The sequence below is a fragment of the Palaemon carinicauda genome, chromosome 29 (genome assembly GCF_036898095.1).
Source record: "Palaemon carinicauda isolate YSFRI2023 chromosome 29, ASM3689809v2, whole genome shotgun sequence".
Taxonomy (NCBI): Eukaryota; Metazoa; Arthropoda; class Malacostraca; order Decapoda; family Palaemonidae; genus Palaemon; species Palaemon carinicauda.
Window position 1 is genome coordinate 94,778,890 of NC_090753.1, and position 18,607 is coordinate 94,797,496.

The window sequence follows — 18,607 nt, forward strand, 5'->3', positions numbered from 1 at the left end:
ATTATGACTTCACCTCGCATTGCCACCGATCAAATTGCCATCAATCGTGTGAGGTGTGGAGTTTGCCGACGTGCGTCAAGTGTCTTTGTATGTTTTTGCGTGCAATAGGATATGTGGTTTGACCTCACTATTAGATAGTTCATAAAATTTTCACATAACGTAATAAAATTACTGCGCCTACATTACATCATATGGCACTCTAAGGTTAAATCATCTTTGTAGGTACAAGGAATGGGTGGAAAGGGATTTCCAGTCTTGTTAAGATATTTTGTTTTTGTATGTCATCAGTTAATAAAGAAATTCTCTTTTAAGTATTTTTCTTTGACTTATAGGATCCTGTTGTGGTATTACACTTGAACTTGCCAACTCCTTCTTGGTCCTGTCCATCTCTGTTAACTCCTGGAATGGTAGAGAACCTATTCCACGAGATGGGACATGCTCTTCACTCCATGTTAGCGAGGTAAGATTATGTTGTCTTTTCCTAGAATGTTTTGATATATTGCCCGTGAAATAGTATGCAAAGTTCCATATTTTATCATCATCATCATCATCTCCTCCTACACCCATTGACGCAAAGGATCTCAGTTAGATTTCGCAAGTCGTCTCTATCTTGAGCTTCTAATTCAATACTTCTCCATTCATCATCTACTTCACGCTTCATAGTCCTCAGCCATGTAGGTCTGGGTCTTCCAACTCTTCTAGTGCCTTGTGGAGCCCAGCTGAACATTTGGTGAACTAATCTCTCTTGGGAAGTGAACTATATTTGTAACCAAGTTTTCCTTTGGATGATTGTATGATAATAACAGCTTGTCACCATATTTTCCAATATCACATTATATCAAGTGATGAGCTTTTACATTTTTAGTTTTGTTTTTAAATTTTTGACAATTGATAACTGAGTATTTAAGTGTATTACAGAGGCCAAACTATATCAACTTTCGCCATAGATTAGCATTAGTTAATTTGATTTAACCCTTTCTCATTTCATTTTCAGTTTGCCAAGTTCCAACTGAAGTTTATTCATGTATATTCATTCATTCAGAGGCTCAACAAGATCTCTGACCCACATTTTTAATTTATTTTAAGGGTCATTCAATGGACTCCTTGAATGTAAGATAGAAATTGCAGTAAGGTCAATTTGAAGAAATTACAAAGCAAATAAGGAAAAATCAGAAGGGAAATAGGAAAAGTAACAGGCAAAAGATAGATTTTAAAAAACAGAATAAAACAGGAAAAATTTTAAAAAATTTTATTCAAGAAAAAACTATTGAACCCAGACTAAATTTCAACTTTTTCTTGTAGGACCCAGTACCAGCATGTCACTGGAACTCGTTGCAGCACCGACTTTGCAGAAGTCCCTTCCATCTTGATGGAATTCTTTGCCATGGATCCGAGGGTTCTCCGCAGCTTTGCCCGTCACTACAAGACTGGAGAACCAATCCCAAATGAGCTACTCGAACTACTTGTGGGATCTAAGGCAGTATTCAGCTCTTCAGAGATGCAGTTGCAGGTGAGAGCTTAGTAATTCTTGCCGTTGGTCTGTTCCAATAGAAAGATGTCTCTATTTTTGGTTCCCGAGAAAAACTATCCTATTTTTCCATTTCATACAAATAAGTTTCTTATAATATATTTCAGTATGTTGTCGTACATACATTCATATACCAAGGCATTTCCTCCAATTTTGGGGGTTAGCGGACATCAAACAAATGAAAAAAAAAAGAGGGGATCTTTCCTCTCTACTTTCCTCCCAGCCTGACAAGGGACTCAACTGAGTTTTGCTGGTACTGTGGCAATAGTTTGGCATAATTCTACACTCTCTCTTGTTCTTTTTTATGTTTTTATAGTTTATATAGGAGAGATTATTTTAATGTTGTTCATAAGATATTTTATTTCAATTGCTCATTACTCCTTCTGTAGTTTATTTATTTTATTTCCTTTCCTCACTGGGCTATTTTCCCTGTTGTAGCCCTTGAACTTAGAGAACCCTTGGGCTTACAGCTTAGCTAGTAATAATAATAATACATACATACATACATATACCAAGGCACTTCCCCCAATTTTGGGAGGTAGCCGACATCAACAAATGAAACAAAACAAAAAAGGGGACCTCTACTCTCTACGTTCCTCCCAGCCTAACAAGGGACTCAACCGAGTTCAGCTGGTACTGCTAGGGTGCCACAGCCCACCCTCCCACATTATCCACCACAGATGAAGCTTCATAATGCTGAATCCCCTACTGCTGCTACCTCCGCAGTCATCTAAGGCATCGGAGGAAGCAGCAGGGCCTACTGGAACTGCGTCACAATCGCTCGCCATTCATTCCTATTTCTAGCACGCTCTCTTGCCTCTCTCACATCTATCCTCCTATCACCCAGAGCTTCCTTCACTCCATCCATCCACCCAAACCTTGGCCTTCCTCTTGTACTTCTCCCTTCAACTCTTGCATTCATCACCTTCTTTAGCAGACAGCCATTTTCCATTCTCTCAACATGGCCAAACCACCTCAACACATTCATATCCACTCTAGCTGCTAACTAATTTCTTACACCCATTCTCACTCTCACCACTTCGTTCCTAACCCTATCTACTCGAGATACACCAGCCATACTCCTTAGACACTTCATCTCAAACACATTCAATTTCTGTCTCTCCATCACTTTCATTCCCCACAACTCCGATCCATACATCACAGTTGGTACAATCACTTTCTCATATAGAACTCTCTTTACATTCATGCCCAACCCTTTATTTTTCAATATTAATCTTACCCGATGATCATGTAGCTGTCAACTCCGTTGCCCGACAGAAATCTACGGTCGGGATACGCCAGCGATCGCTTATACAGGTGGGGGTGTACTCACCAGCGCCATCTGTGGTCAGGTACTCCAGTACTTGTCAACAAGACCTCAATTTTTCCTCTGTCGTGCCACCGGCAAGACCTACATGGATACGCTGTTGATTTTGGAGTCTTTCGTTCACGATTTGGTGAAGTATTTGCTCTGAAATTTTAGCCTTCGCTGTACAGGAAGCTTTAGCCTTAGCTTAGCAAGCTTTTGGTATTAATTTGATTCATTGGTTAACGATCTTTGCTTACTTTGGAATTCCCCCTTTGACTACTTCTAAAATTCAAGATGTCTGACCATTCCCAAGTTCCTAAATACAGGCGATGTAGTGTTAGGACTTGTAATAGGCGTCTTCCGAAGGCCTCTGTTGATCCTCACACCGTATGTTCCAATTGTAGGGGAAAATCCTGTCAATTGGAAGATCGATTTGGGGAATGTGCTGGGCTTTCGGAATTCGATTTTAATGAATTCCTCAGATATACTCGTAGGTTAGAGAAGGAGAGAGATAGGAGGAGTTCTTCTCGCTCTTTGGATATTTCCTCTCCCCATGCCCCTCAACCTTTTCCTTCCCCTGTGGTGGTGACCCCCGAACCTGCTACGAGTGCTCAGCCTGCAATGGCTGATATGTTGCGTGCCATTCAGGCTCTCGGTGATAAGGTGGAGTCGTTGGTTAGTGACCGCAATCAGCTCTTGGCTGATGTCAGAGAGCTGAAAGCGAAGAGTGCAGTGGGAAGTGTTAGTGCAAGTGCTGTGCATAGTGTCAGTGTCAGTGTTGCGCATGAGGATACATCTGTGCGTGCCAGTCGTCCGCCCAGTCCGGGACCTCTTGCAAGCTCCCAAGCCCAGGGGAGAAGCAATGTCGAAGGACCAAAGGGTTCGGCAGGCCTTGATCGGCGCACAGATGTATCCTCAGTGGTTGCGGACGTATCTGCTAAGGATCGTCCCTTCCACTCCCAGACGAATGAGCCCTTACATTCCTCGTCTGTGGAAGAGGTTTCCAGGAGGAAACGGTGGACTAAGGTCTCACGACCGCTTAAGCGTAAAGTCCCTTCAGAGCTAGTCCAACGGCCCAGGTGTAGCCACTGGGTCAGTTCGGACTCGCCGCAGTCATCGGATGACTGCACACCTCCCAAGAGAGGTAGAGTGGTCCCTCAACAGGCCTCTGCTCCAACCTCAGTAGACCCTAAGTGGTCCATGCTGCAGACTATGCAGTCTCAGCTTGCGGCTTTTATGCAGGATTATCAGGCAGAGAAGGTTAACATCCCTCCTCCTGTGAGAGCTCCTCCACAGTTGCGCTGTCCTCAGCCCATGCAGCATGCTCTGCAGACCTTACAGCATGAGCCGCATTCCATGCAGCATGAGCCTCATACCATGCAGCATGAGCCTCATCCCATGCAGCATGAGCCGCATGCCATGCAGCATGAGCCGCATACCATGCAGCATGAGCCGCATCCCATGCAGCATGAGCCGCATGCCATGCAGCATGAGCCGCATGCCATGCAGCATGAGCCGCATGCCTCACAGCATGCTCTGCATACCACACCGCATGCTCCTCAGCCCACCGCAGACCCTCCCTCACACCGGCCCTCTGCTTTTGTTGTTGCCAGCTCACAGTCTGTTCAGCAGAGGCATGATGATGGATCCGCAGGTACGCATGCACCCGTTCTGCAGGATTCAGCCGTTCAGCTTGCTGCTCTGCCTTTGCCTCTTACAACTCAACTGTCGGGTGAGGAGGCTTCTGAGGATGAAGCTGCTCATCTTGATGATCCTCATTCTGATGTTGAAGGACACAAGTCTTCGCCACCCTCCTTAGATTTCCGCAAAGTCCTTGCTTTGTTCAGAGAGCTGTACCCTGAACACTTTGTGTCTGCAACCCCTCGTTCTCCTCCCTCCGAGTTTGCTCTGGGCATGCAGTCTACTGCGCCTGCCTTCACCAAGCTTGTTCTTGCCAGATCTTCAAGGAGAGCTTTGAGGGTTATGGGGGATTGGTTGCAGTCCAAGAAGCAACTGGGAAGGACCTCTTTTGTGTTTCCTCCTCCCAAGCTGGCTTCTAAGTCGGGCGTCTGGTATGCCACGGGAGAGGAACCTGGCTTGGGGGTTCCTGCCTCTGCCCAGGCCGACTTCTCAAGTCTGGTTGACTCTCCCCGCAGGTTGGCTATGAGACGTTCGAAGATCTGCTGGTCCCCTACAGATCTTGATCACTTGTTAAGGGGAGTCTTTCGTGCCTTCGAGATATTCAACTTCCTCGATTGGTGTCTGGGAGCCTTAAGCAGGAAGACTGCCCCTTCTGACAAGGACTCAGCCATGCTGATCATGTCCAGCATGGACAAGGCAATACGGGATGAGTCTGGCGAGCTTGCGGCTTCTTATGTATCAGGGGTCCTCAAGAAAAGGGAACATCTGTGCTCCTTCTTATCTGCTGGTATCACCCCTTGCCAGAGGTCAGAGTTACTTTTTGCTCCTCTGTCCAAGTGTCTGTTTCCGGAGGAATTAATTAAGGGGATGACTGCCTCTCTTCTCCAGAAGGATACGCATGACCTCATGGCTTCTTGTGCACGTAAGGCTAAGACCTTACCTTCCGTGACTAAACCTTACCGCCCTCTAGCAGTTGATACTCCTGCTTCCAGATTCATCCCACCCTTTCGTGGCAGAACCTCCAGCAGAGGAGGTACCCGTGCAGACAGTCACCGTGGCAAGTCCAAGAAGGGTTCCAAGTCCACAAGAGGCAAGTTTTGACTTCCCTCCTCTCCAGACAGCTGTAGGAGCCAGACTCAAGACCTTCTGGCAAGCTTGGGAGAACAGAGGTGCAGACGCTCAGTCTGTGAAGTGGCTGAGGGAGGGATACAGAATTCCGTTCTGCCGCAATCCCCCTCTAGCTACATCTCCCATCAACCTCTCTCCCAACTACAAGGAGAAGGACAAGAGGCTAGCATTACAACAAGAGGTGTCGCTCTTGCTACACAAGGAGGCAGTGGTCATAGTCCGGGACCATCAATCCCCGGGCTTTTACAACCGTCTCTTCCTGGTAGCCAAGAAGACAGGAGGTTGGAGACCGGTGCTGGACGTCAGTGCGCTCAATGCTTATGTCACCAAGCAGACGTTCACTATGGAGACGACGAAGTCGGTCCTAGCAGCGGTCAGGCAGGAGGACTGGATGGTCTCGTTAGACCTGAAAGACGCATACTTTCACGTCCCCATCCATCCAGACTCCCAACCTTTCCTGAGATTCGTCTATGGAAAGGTTGTGTACCAGTTCCAAGCCCTGTGTTTTGGCCTAAGCACGGCACCTCTAGTGTTTACGCGACTGATGAGGAATATTGCGAAATTCCTTCACTTGGCAGACATCAGAGCCTCCCTCTATTTAGACGACTGGCTTTTAAGAGCTCCCACAAGTCGTCGCTGTCTGGAGAATCTCAGATGGACTATGGATCTGACCAAGGAACTGGGCCTCCTGGTCAATTTAGAGAAGTCCCAGCTCGTCCCATCCCAGACCATTGTTTACCTGGGTATGGAGATTCAGAGTCGAGCTTTTCGGGCTTTTCCGTCGGCCCCAAGGATCAACCAAGCCCTAGAGTGCATCCTGAGCATGCTGAGAAGGAGCCGATGCTCAGTAAGGCAGTGGATGAGTCTAACAGGGACACTTTCATCGCTGGCCCTGTTCATCGAGTTAGGGAGACTCCACCTCCGCCCCCTTCAGTATCATCTGGCTGCTCACTGGATCAAGGACATGACGCTAGAGACGGTCTCAATTCCTGTTTCCGAAGAGATGAGGTCTACTCTAACGTGGTGGAAGAACAGCATTCTTCTCAAGGAAGGTCTTTCGTTAGCTGTTCAGATCCCCGACCACCATCTCTTCTCGGACGCATCAGACTCGGGCTGGGGTGCGACATTGGACGGACAGGAATGCTCGGGAACATGGAATCAGGTACAAAGAACACTCCACATCAATTGCAAGGAGTTGTTGGCGGTTCATCTGGCCTTAATGAACTTCAAGTCCCTCCAGCTAAACAAGGTGGTGGAGGTGAACTCCGACAACACCACAGCCTTGGCTTACATCTCCAAGCAGGGGGGGACTCATTCGAGGAAGTTGTTCGAGATCGCAAGGGACCTCCTCATTTGGTCAAAAGATCGAAGGCTCACGCTGGTAACGAGGTTCATTCAGGGCGATATGAATGTCATGGCAGATCGCCTCAGCCGGAAGGGTCAGGTCATCCCCACAGAGTGGACCCTTCACAAGAATGTTTGCAGCAGACTTTGGTCCCTGTGGGGTCAGCCAACCATAGATCTGTTCGCTACCTCGATGACCAAGAGGCTCCCATTGTATTGTTCGCCGATTCCAGACCCGGCAGCAGTTCACGTGGATGCTTTTCTGCTGGATTGGTCCCATCTCGACCTGTATGCATTCCCGCCGTTCAAGATTGTCAACAGGGTACTTCAGAAATTCGCCTCTCACAAAGGGACACGGCTGACGTTGGTTGCTCCCCTCTGGCCCGCGAGAGAATGGTTCACAGAGGTACTGCAATGGCTGGTCGACGTTCCCAGGACTCTTCCTCTAAGAGTGGACCTTCTGCGTCAACCTCACGTAAAGAAGGTACACCCAAGCCTCCACGCTCTTCGTCTGACTGCCTTCAGACTATCGAAAGACTCTCAAGAGCTAGAGGCTTTTCGAAGGAGGCAGCCAGAGCGATTGCTAGAGCTAGGAGGACATCCACTCTCAGAGTCTATCAATCTAAATGGGAAGTCTTCAGAAACTGGTGCAAGGCCAATGCAGTTTCCTCAACCAGTACCACTGTAACCCAGATTGCTGACTTCCTGTTACATCTAAGGAACGTTAGATCCCTATCAGCTCCTACGATCAAGGGTTATAGAAGTATGTTGGCAGCGGTTTTCCGCCACAGAGGCTTGGATCTTTCCTCCAACAAAGATCTGCAGGACATCCTTAGGTCTTTTGAGACCTCTAAGGAACGTCGGTTGTCCACTCCAGGCTGGAATCTAGACGTGGTCCTAAGGTTCCTGATGTCATCTAGATTTGAACCGCTCCAATCAGCCTCTTTCAAGGACCTCACATTAAAAACTCTTTTCCTAGTATGCCTAGCAACAGCTAAGAGAGTAAGTGAGATCCACGCCTTCAGCAGGAACATAGGTTTCACATCGGAAACGGCTACATGTTCCTTGCAGCTCGGTTTTTTGGCTAAAAACGAGCTTCCTTCACGTCCTTGGCCTAAATCGTTCGAGATCCCTAGCCTATCCAACTTGGTGGGTAACGAGCTGGAGAGAGTACTTTGCCCAGTCAGAGCTCTTAGGTACTATCTGAAAAGGTCAAAACCTTTACGAGGACAATCAGAAGCCTTATGGTGTGCTGTTAAGAAGCCTTCGCTACCAATGTCTAAGAACGCAGTTTCTTACTACATCAGGCTTCTGATTAGAGAAGCTCATTCTCATATGAAGGAAGAAGACCTTGCTTTACTGAATGTAAGGACACATGAAGTGAGAGCTGTGGCTACTTCAGTGGCCTTCAAACAGAACCGTTCTCTGCAGAGTGTTATGGATGCAACCTATTGGAGAAGCAAGTCAGTGTTCGCATCATTCTATCTCAAAGATGTCCAGTCTCTTTACGAGAACTGCTACACCCTGGGACCATTCGTAGCAGCGAGTGCAGTAGTAGGTGAGGGCTCAGCCACTACATTCCCATAATCCCATAACCTTTTTAACCTTTCTCTTGATTGCTTTTATTGTTGTTTTTGGGTTGTACGGTCGGCTAAGAAGCCTTCCGCATCCTGGTTGATTTGGCGGGTGGTCAATTCTTTCTTGAGAAGCGCCTAGGTTAGAGGTTGTGATGAGGTCCTTTAGTATGGGTTGCAGCCCTTTATACTTCAGCCACCTAAGAGTCGTTCAGCATCCTAAGAGGACCGCTACGCTCAGTAAGGAAGACGTACTTATTAAAGGCAGAGTAATGGTTCAAGTCGACTTCCTTACCAGGTACTTATTTATTTTTTATTGTTATTTTGAATAACTAATAAAAATGAAATACGGGATACTTAGCTTCTTTGTTAACATGTATACTGGTCTCCACCCACCACCCTGGGTGTGAATCAGCTACATGATCATCGGGTAAGATTAATATTGAAAAATGTTATTTTTATTACTAAAATAAATTTTTGAATATACTTACCCGATGATCATGATTTAAATGACCCGCCCTTCCTCCCCATAGAGAACCAGTGGACCGAGGAGAAAATTGAGGTCTTGTTGACAAGAAGTACTGGAGTACCTGACCACAGATGGCGCTGGTGAGTACACCCCCACCTGTATAAGCGATCGCTGGCGTATCCCGACCGTAGATTTCTGTCGGGCAACGTAGTTGACAGCTACATGATCATCGGGTAAGTATATTCAAAAATTTATTTTAGTAATAAAAATAACATTTTTTACTACTCCCTTAACTGCCCCCAACACTTTGCAACCTTCATTCACTCTCTGACGTACATCTGCTTCCACTCCACCATTTGCTGCAACAGCAGACCCCAAGTACTTAAACTGATCCACCTCCTCAAGTAACTCTCCATTCAACATGACATTCAACCTTGCACCACCTTCCCTTCTCGTACATCTCATAACCTTACTTTTACCCACATTAACTCTCAACTTCCTTCTCCCACACACTCTTCCAAATTCTGTCACTAATCGGCCAAGCTTCTCTTCTGTGTCTGCAACCAGTACAGTATCATCCGCAAACAACAACTGATTTACCTCCCATTCATGGTCATTCTCATCTACCAGTTTTAATCCGCGTCCAAGCACTCGAGCATTCACCTCTCTCACCACTCCATCAACATACAAGTTAAACAACCACGGCGACATGACACATCCCTGTCTCAGCCCCACTCTCACCGGAAACCAATCACTCACTTCATTTCCTATCCTAACACATGCTTTACTACCTTTGTAGAAACTTTTCACTGCTTGCAACAACCTTCCACCAACTCCATATAACCTCATCACATTCCACATTGCTTCCCTATCAACTCTATCATATGCTTTCTCCAGATCCATAAACGCAACATACACCTCCTTACCTTTTGCTAAATATTTCTCGCATATCTGCCTTACTGTAAAAATCTGATTCATACAACCCCTACCTCTTCTAAAACCACCCTGTGCTTCTAAGATTGCATTCTCTGTTTTATCCTTGATCCTATTAATCATTACTCTACCATACACCTTTCCAACTACGCTTAACAAAATAATACCTCTTGAATTACAACACTCATGCACATCTCCCTTACCCTTATATAGTGGTACAATACATGCACAGACCCAATCTACTGGTACCATTGACAACACAAAACACACATTAAACAATCTCACCAACCATTCAAGTACAGTCACACCCTCTTCCTTCAACATCTCAGCTCTCACACCATCCATACCAGACGCTTTTCCTACTCTCGTTTCATCTAGTGCTCTCCTCACTTCATCTATTGTAATCTCTCTCTCACTCTCATCTCCCATCACTGGCACCTCAACACCTGCAACAGAAATTATATCTGCCTCCCTATTATCCTCAACATTCAGTAAACTTTCAAAATATTCCGCCCATCTTTTCCTTGCCTCCTCTCCTTTTAACAACCTTCCATTTCCATCTTTCACTGTCTCTTCAATTCTTGAGCCAGCCTTCCTTACTCTCTTCACTTCTTTCCAAAACTTCTTCTTATTCTCTTCATATGAATGACCCAATCCCTGACCCCATCTCAGGTCAGCTGCCCTCTTTGCCTCACGTACCTTGCGCTTTACTTCCACCTTTTTCTCTTTATATTTTTCATACTTCTCTATACTATTACTCTGCAGTCATTCTTCAGAAGCCCTCTTTTTCTCTTCCACTTTTACCTTCACTCCTTCATTCCACCATTCACTGCCCTTCCTCATGCTGCCTCCAACAACCTTCTTGCCACACACATCACTTGCAATCCCAACAAAATTTTCTTTCACTAACTTCCACTACTCCTCTAAATTGCCGGTTTCTCTTACTTATTATAATAATAATAATAATAATAATAACAATAATAATAATTATTAATAATAATAATAATGATACTGTATCTCCATAGTGAAAAGCTTCATGTTTTTATGGTTAGGAAAAATACAAAATATTTCTAAATTTATTATGTAAATCAGTTTTAACATTATTTTTTGCCCCATGCAATTAAGACTTATATCAGAAATGTTTCCCAAATTTCATTGGAAATATTTTTGAGTTACTATAAGTAACAATATTAGATAATAGATTTTTTCATCTCCTTTTCAGACCTTCTACTCAATTCTTGACCAGAAATATCACAATACCGAACAGTGGCCGAGAACTGTGAGCACTACAGAGATTTTAAAAGAAGTCCATAATGAATCTTATAGTCTACCGTACGTTCCTAATACAGTAAGTCAAGTCGGGGTTTAATGTGCTACCTCTTTGTTTATGGGACTCGTGCAAGAGTAAAGAAAGTTTGATATACGTATTATTATTCAAGATTTGAAAACATTCTTGTAATACGGTACAATCTTCAAAGGATAGAAAATGATGATTATTTTTATTGTCATTATTACTTAGAATATGTAAATATACATTTGTAGAAAGCATGAAAGGCCTAAAATTTCCAGAGTAAGCTTTTAATGAATAGAATACACTTATTTTTTAAAGAAGAAAATAATTATTTATTTCTAAATGAAATACTGTACTGTAAATATAATTAGAAAAATGGCCTATGATTTGGGACAAAAATAATAGCCTACACATCAGGTTTTCCTAAACCAATATAAAGTCATAAGTAATCAGATATATAAGAAATACTTGTACCTTATGCAGTATATTCAAAAGTGGAAAACAGCAAAAATAATGAGTCAAAATATCACTTTAAAGCTAGTCAAAAGTTTTCTACACATGATGTTAGAGGAATCTCAGTGTTTGTACCATGAAGTACGTATCAGTAGGTTTATTTGATTTATTTTGGTCATATCCCTTTCATTGATGCATAGTATTTTGAACTTTTTCTTCATTTTTTCTAATTTAGTCTTACATGGGGTGGTGTTTCTGCTGTTATTTGACTTATAATATAGCTTACGTATATTACTGTATCGTAATGTGAGGTATATCTGTTTGCATACTGACTGAAGTGTTGAATGTTGTTTGTTGAGGTTCCAAGGAGTCTTTTATAGTTTATATATGACATATTTGTTTTGACGTTTTTAATAGTTTATTTATGACATATCTTTTTTGACGTTGTTACTGTTTTTAGAATGATTTATTGATAATTTGTTCTCATCATTAATTTATTTCCTTATTTCCTTTCCTCACTGGGCTATTTTTCCCTATTGGAGCCCTTGGGCTTATTGCATCTTGCTTTTCCAACTAGGGCTGTAGCTTGGCTAGTGATAATAATAATAATAATAGTAAGTAAATTATATGGATGCTCCTTATAAATCAATTGAACTGTTTTTGTAAAGATGGATTAGTATTGCAGATTCATGGTTTAATTATTTTCTTTTTATTTAATATCTAGGCTTGGCAATTAAGATTCGGTCATCTAGTTGGATACGGCGCGAAGTATTACGCGTACCTCGTGTCTCGCGCTGTGGCCTCTTGGATATGGCAAAAATATTTTGCTGATGACCCGTTCAATAGGTAAGTCTAGTTCCTATTATAGTCACTGTTTCTTAGCTTTAGTTTTTGTTTTACAGAATTCTACATTCTAATTTTTAAGTCAGAGCTATTGTTTGCTAATATTGATTAGCTGATGGTACAAGTCGTTAAGAGCGAGGATCTAAAAAGGAATCTGTGCGGGAGTATTGCAACCAATTGGGTGATAGAATGCACTGCTATAAGTTATTGTTTACCAATATCCATTAGCTGATGAAACCAGTTGTTAAGTGCAAAGGATTTAAAAGATAATCTTTATGGGAGAATTGCAACCAACTGGATAATAGGGTACACTGCTTTAACCTATTGTTTACCAATATTTCTTAGCTGATGGAGCCAGTCGTTAAGTGTAAAGGATTCAAAAAGGAATCTTTGTAGAGAATTGCAACCAACTGGATGATAGGGTACACGGCTTTAAGCTATTGTTTACCAATATCTATTAGCTGATGGAACCAGTTGTTAAGTACAAAGGATTTAAAAAGGAATCTTTGTGGGAGAATTGCAACCAACTGGATAATAGAGGACACTGCTTTAAGCTATCGTTTACCAATATCAATTAGCTAGTGGAGCCAGTTGTTAAGAACAAATGATTTAAAAAGGAATCTTTGTGGGAGAATTGCAACCAACTGGATAATAGAGTGCACTGCTACAATGAGTCCATCCTTGCTGTCTAATGTTCAACATATTACGGCGTGCTGGCATTTGATCGACTTGGCAGAGGTGTCATCTGCGTAAGAAATTTCTTACTTGTTGTAAATGACTCTTGTGAATGAGCTTCTGTTTTGACATGACTGAAATTATGTAATAATCTTCATGTTCAGTTGATAATTTCATGATATATTTGGAAAACACTCAATAGAATTCAGGTAGAGTCTCTCTCTCTCTCTCTCTCTCTCTCTCTCTCTCTCTCTCTCTCTCTCTCTCTCTCTCTCTCTCTCTCTCTTCAAAATAGTTGTGAAATTTGATTGTTGTTAGGTTTTGAATATTTTCTTTTAGATGAAAGCTTTTTCAGGTTGAAATATAAAATTAAAAATTATTTTAAATTTGTAATATAACAATTTTTTTATTTTTAAATATTTAACTTAGCCGGTGAATATATAATAGCTGCAACTCTGCGGCTCGACAGAAAACACACTCAAAAAACTCGCGAGCGATCGCTATGAAGGTTGCAGGTGTGCCCACCAGCGCCAACTGTCGGCCAGATACCACTCTTGCATGTAAACAAACCCTTCAATTCTTCTCTGTCAATGTTGACGACAAGACGTATCAATACTCGCTGTAGAACCTGGAGTTTTCTCAACATATTTGGTGAAGTACTTCATTTTGGTTTGAGCTTTCGCAGTGCAGGTGTTTTATCTTCATCTTAAATCTTGAACTCGTTTTTGGATAGATTTAATTTTTGATGACAAGAGAGAGAGTATGGACTTTCTTTGACTTTTAAATGGCCGACCCTTCCCTTAGACGGAAGTGTGTTTTAGGCTTTTAGCAATTATCTTATCACATTATAAATTAATTATAGATTTTCCTCGATTAGCTTTCCATTTATAATAAACATCAAAATAAATTTGTTTATATGCGACCTTTCCTGAGAGTAGGCGGTCCTAACTTGGAAACCGAAGTTAAACAACGTTGAGCCCTTTCAATCGTAAATAACTTTTACAGAGCTAATGATTTAAAACTTATTAAATGAAATATTTTTGGTAAATATTTTATGATAGTTTTTTTCTTTGAATAGTCTTCGTACTGTTTCAAAGATGAACTAACGTTTAGTTTATTTATGCTACGCAGTTTGCGCTCTATCGTTACGATAGAGAGAGAGAGTATCACGGTTTCACTTTGCAGAAAGAGTAAATCGATTCTGACGTTTTGTTCTTTTTTCTTTCAAAGCTTAAATGTTTTAAAGACTATTTTAAAGGAACTTTTAATTGAAAAACCTTTCAGTTTTTTCCTTTGGTCAAATAACCTGTTTATTGACGAAAGGTAAGTGGGCTCTTCTCTTCGATGCGAAATCAAGAGAGAGAGAGAGAGAGAAAGAGAGATAGAGACGGAGAGAGAGAGAGGAGAGAGAACGTTCCGATCTTTATCTCGTCCCAAGCGAGTAACGTTGTTCTCGAGTTACTCTCGTCCCTAGTCTCTGTACGGGGAGAAAGGATAAAACGTTTTTAGTTTTTATTCTCGTCCCAAGGCACTGTACGGTGAGAGATTGAAAACGTAGTTTTGAATGAACTAGTGTTTAGTCTCTTCCCCAGCCACTGATTTTTTTTTTTTATCTTAAAATATGTTTACTGTTTTTTGCTGGTATTAATGTACAGTACTTACATTATACGACTGATTTCGCAATTACAACCTTTTGATGAGGGTAGAATTGCGTGCTTCAGGTAGAAATCAGTTTTATTCATACCTAATGTGAATTGTTAAAAAATTCGATTTCAGTGAAATAAGTGCAAAACAGAAAATCGTAGTGATAAAGTGATATTGCGCAAAGTGTTATCAGTGTTGCGACCGAGGGTTCGTCTGTTCGTGCCTGTCGTTCGCCTAGTCCGGGACCTCTTGCAAGCTCCCAAGCCCAGGGGAGAAGTAATGTCGTACGACTTATGGGTTCGAGAGGCCTTGATCAGCGAACAGACGTTCCCTCTATGGTATCAGGTGTATCTTACCAAGATCACCCCTACCATAAGGCGAGAGAGACGATTTTCTCCTCGTCATCCGAAGGCTTTTCGCATAAGAAACCGTGGAACAAGGTTTCGAGGCCCTTTAAGCGAAAGTCAGTCCTTTCAGGACAGGTCCAGCGTCCTGGTTTTAACTATTAGGACAGCTCTGACCCTATGCAGTCATCGGAAGACTGCTCGCCGCCTAACAAAAGCGTAACACAGACTCCGAGAGTCTTTTTGTAGGCAAGGTTTTGCGGTCACAGACGTTACCCTCGTCTCTTACCGCAACCATTCCCGTTGATCCTAAATGGGTTGTACGGCAAGACATGCAGAATAAGCTTGCCTCCCTTATGGAAGACTATTCTGCCGATAAGTCCGTTGAGCCTAGCCGTTTATCTCATCGAGATCCTGGCCTTCAGCCACCCTAACGTTCCTTTGTGCGTCCTGTTGACGTTGGCGTAGCCAAGTCACGTCAGTCAGGTTGTTTAGAACCACACTCGATGCGGTCTCGTGTGGATTTTCAGCCACATTTGGACGTTAGGCCACTTGCTGATGCTCCTGTTGACGTTCAGGACGTTCGCCAACAATCGGAGTTGACTTGTTTTGACGCTGAGCGTCAACCTCCGCATTCTAGAGTTGTTTTGACTGCTCAGTCTAGGCGGTCAAAGCAGTCTCGAGTGGACGCTGTGCGTCCTCACGCACCTGTTGTTGTTGACAGTTCACAGACTGTCAAGCAGTTACATGACGTTGCGTCCTGGTCCGCTACTAATGCACCAGTGCGTGTGGACTCTGCTTGTAAAGCATTGCCACCACGGTAGGTCTCTCCCTTGCTTGAGACTCGGCTATTATCGGACAAGGTTCTTTCAGATGAGGAAGTTGCTGTTCCCCCTCATACTGATATTCCCTTGAGGACTCTGTCAGACGGAGAGGAGCCTAAAGCTGCTTAGCCCTCTATGGACTTTAAATAAATCATGCTGATTTTTAAGGATCTTTGTCCGGATCTTTTTGTAACTGCTGCTCCTCGTTCGCCTAAACGTCAGAGCTTACACTAGGCCTAGCTACTTTGAAGCCGTTGTTTTATAAGCTAGTGCTCTCTCGCTCTTCTAAGAGAGCTTTACGTTTGCTAGGCGACTGGTTTATCACCAGGAGGAGTTTGGGGGAGACAGCCTTTGCTTTCCCTTCTTTTAAACTGGCTTATAGAGCGAGAGTCTGATATGACAGGAGAGAAGTTCTCGGCTTGGGAGTTCCTGCCTCTGCCCAGATAGACTTCTCAAACCTCATAGACTCTCCCTGGCGCCTGGCCATGAGACGCTCCAAGATTTTACAGGTCGACTTCACAGCTATTTTCGAGCCTTTGAAGTTTTGCTGTACAATTATGTCATGCATAAACAAGGCTTTCAGGGATGGCTCCAATGATCTGACAGCCACGTTCTCTGCAGGAGTACGTAAGAGGCAAGTGCGCTCAATGTGTTCATTGTCAAGACAAACTTCACGATGAAGTCTACCAGGCTGTCTTGACAGCATTTATGGAAGGCGACTGGATGGTCTCTCTCGACCTTCAGGAAGCATACTTCCACATTCCTATACACCCGGATTCCTAACCGTTTCTGAGGTTTGTTTACAGGAATGTGGGGTACCAGTTTCGAGCCCTGTGCTTTGGCCTCAGTCCTGCGCCTCTCGTGTTTACGAGGCTCATGAGGAATGTGGCAAAATCCCTCCATCTATCGGGGATCCGAGCCTCCCTGTACTTGGACGACTGGCTTCTCAGAGCATCGTCCAGTCTTCGCTGTCTGCAGGATCTACATTGGACGTTGAGTCTGGCCAGGGAGTTGGGACTTTTGGTCAACCTAAAAGTCCCAACTAATCCCATCCCAGATTATTCTATATTTGGGGATGGAGATTCGCAGTCAAGCCCTGCTCAAAGTCCAACTAATGCTGAAACGAAACGTTTATTCAGTCAGGAGTTGGAACAGTCTCGTAGGGACTCTCTCATCCCTGGAGCAGTTTGTCTCACTAGGGAGACTACACCTTCTGCCTCTCCGGTTCCATCTAGCCTCTCACTGGAACTAGGACAAGACATTAGAGACGGTATCATTCCCAGTCTCCGAACCAGTAAAGGCATGCCTGAAATGGTGGGACAGCAATATCAGTCTGAGAGAGGGACTTTCCCTAGCAGTCAAGAACCCAAACCACGTGTTGTCCTCAGACGCGTCGGATTTGGGTTGGGGTGCGACCCTGGACGGTCGGGAATGCTCGGGTCTGTGGACCTCAAGTCAGAAGAGCATGCACATCAACGGCAAGGAGCTATTAGCAGTCCACTTGGCCTTGATGATATTAGAAAGCTTCTTCGAAACTTAGTGGTAGAGGCAACTCAGACAACACCACAACTTTGGCGTACATCTCCAAGCAAGGAGGCACACACTCCTTCACGCTGCTCGAGATCGCAAGGGACCTTCTCTTATGGTCAAGAATTCGAGGCATCTCCCTGTTGACGAGATTCATCCAGGGGGACTTGAACGTCTTGGCAGACTGTCTCAGTCGGAGGGGTCAGGTGATACCCACGGAATGGACCCTCCACAAGGACGTGGGCAAGAGTCTTTGGGCTACTTGGGATCAACCCACCATAGACCTCTTTGCCTCCTCGTTGACCAAAAGGTTACCAATCTATTGCTCTCCAGTCCTAGATACAGAAGCAATCTACATAGACGCGTTTCTACTGGATTGGTCTTTTCTGGACTTATATGCATTCCCACCATTCAAGATAGTCAACAAGGTACTGCAGAAGTTCGCCTCTCACGAAGGGACAAGGTTGACGTTGGTTGCTACCCTCTGGCCCGTGAGAGAGTGGTGCACCGAGGTACTTCAATGGCTGGTAGACTTTCCAAGAAGTCTTCCTCTAACGGTAGATCTGTTACGTCAGCCCCATGTAAAGAATGTCCATCAAAGCCTTCCCGCTCTTCGTCTGACTTCCTTCAGACTATCGAAAGACTCTCAAGAGCTAGAGGCTTTTCGAAGGAGGCAGCCAGTGCGATTGCAAGAGCTAGGAGAGCTTCTACCATTAGAGTATACCAGTCGAAATGGGAAGTCTTTCGAGACTGGTGCAAGTCAGCATCTGTGTCCTCGTCCAGTACCTCTGTAGCCCAAATCGCAGATTTTCTTTTACATCTGAGAAAGGTTCACTCCCTTTCAGCTCCCACGATTAAGGGCTACAGGAGCATGTTGGCTTCGGTCTTTCAACATAGAGGCTTAGATCTTTCCAACAATAAAGATCTCCAAGATCTCCTTAAGTCTTTCGAGACCTCTAAGGAACGTCGTTTGGCAACTCCTGGATGGAACTTAGACGTGGTCCTAAGGTTCCTCATGTCAGACAGGTTTGAGCCATTACATTCAGCCTCCCTGAAGGATCTCACCCTCAAGACACTTTT

At 43.8% G+C, this 18,607-nt stretch overlaps 1 protein-coding gene across 1 annotated transcript in view; it reads left to right on the top strand.

Annotated features, from left to right (window-relative positions):
* LOC137622729 (mitochondrial intermediate peptidase-like) overlaps nt 1–18,607 on the top strand; it is a 75,926-nt gene that overhangs the window by 53,055 nt on the left and 4,264 nt on the right. Inside the window, exons 6-9 of the mRNA XM_068353322.1 lie at nt 333–460; nt 1,303–1,510; nt 11,149–11,274; nt 12,395–12,516. Of these exons, the coding sequence (XP_068209423.1) occupies nt 333–460; nt 1,303–1,510; nt 11,149–11,274; nt 12,395–12,516 (584 nt within the window). The remainder of the gene's footprint in view (nt 1–332; nt 461–1,302; nt 1,511–11,148; nt 11,275–12,394; nt 12,517–18,607) is intronic.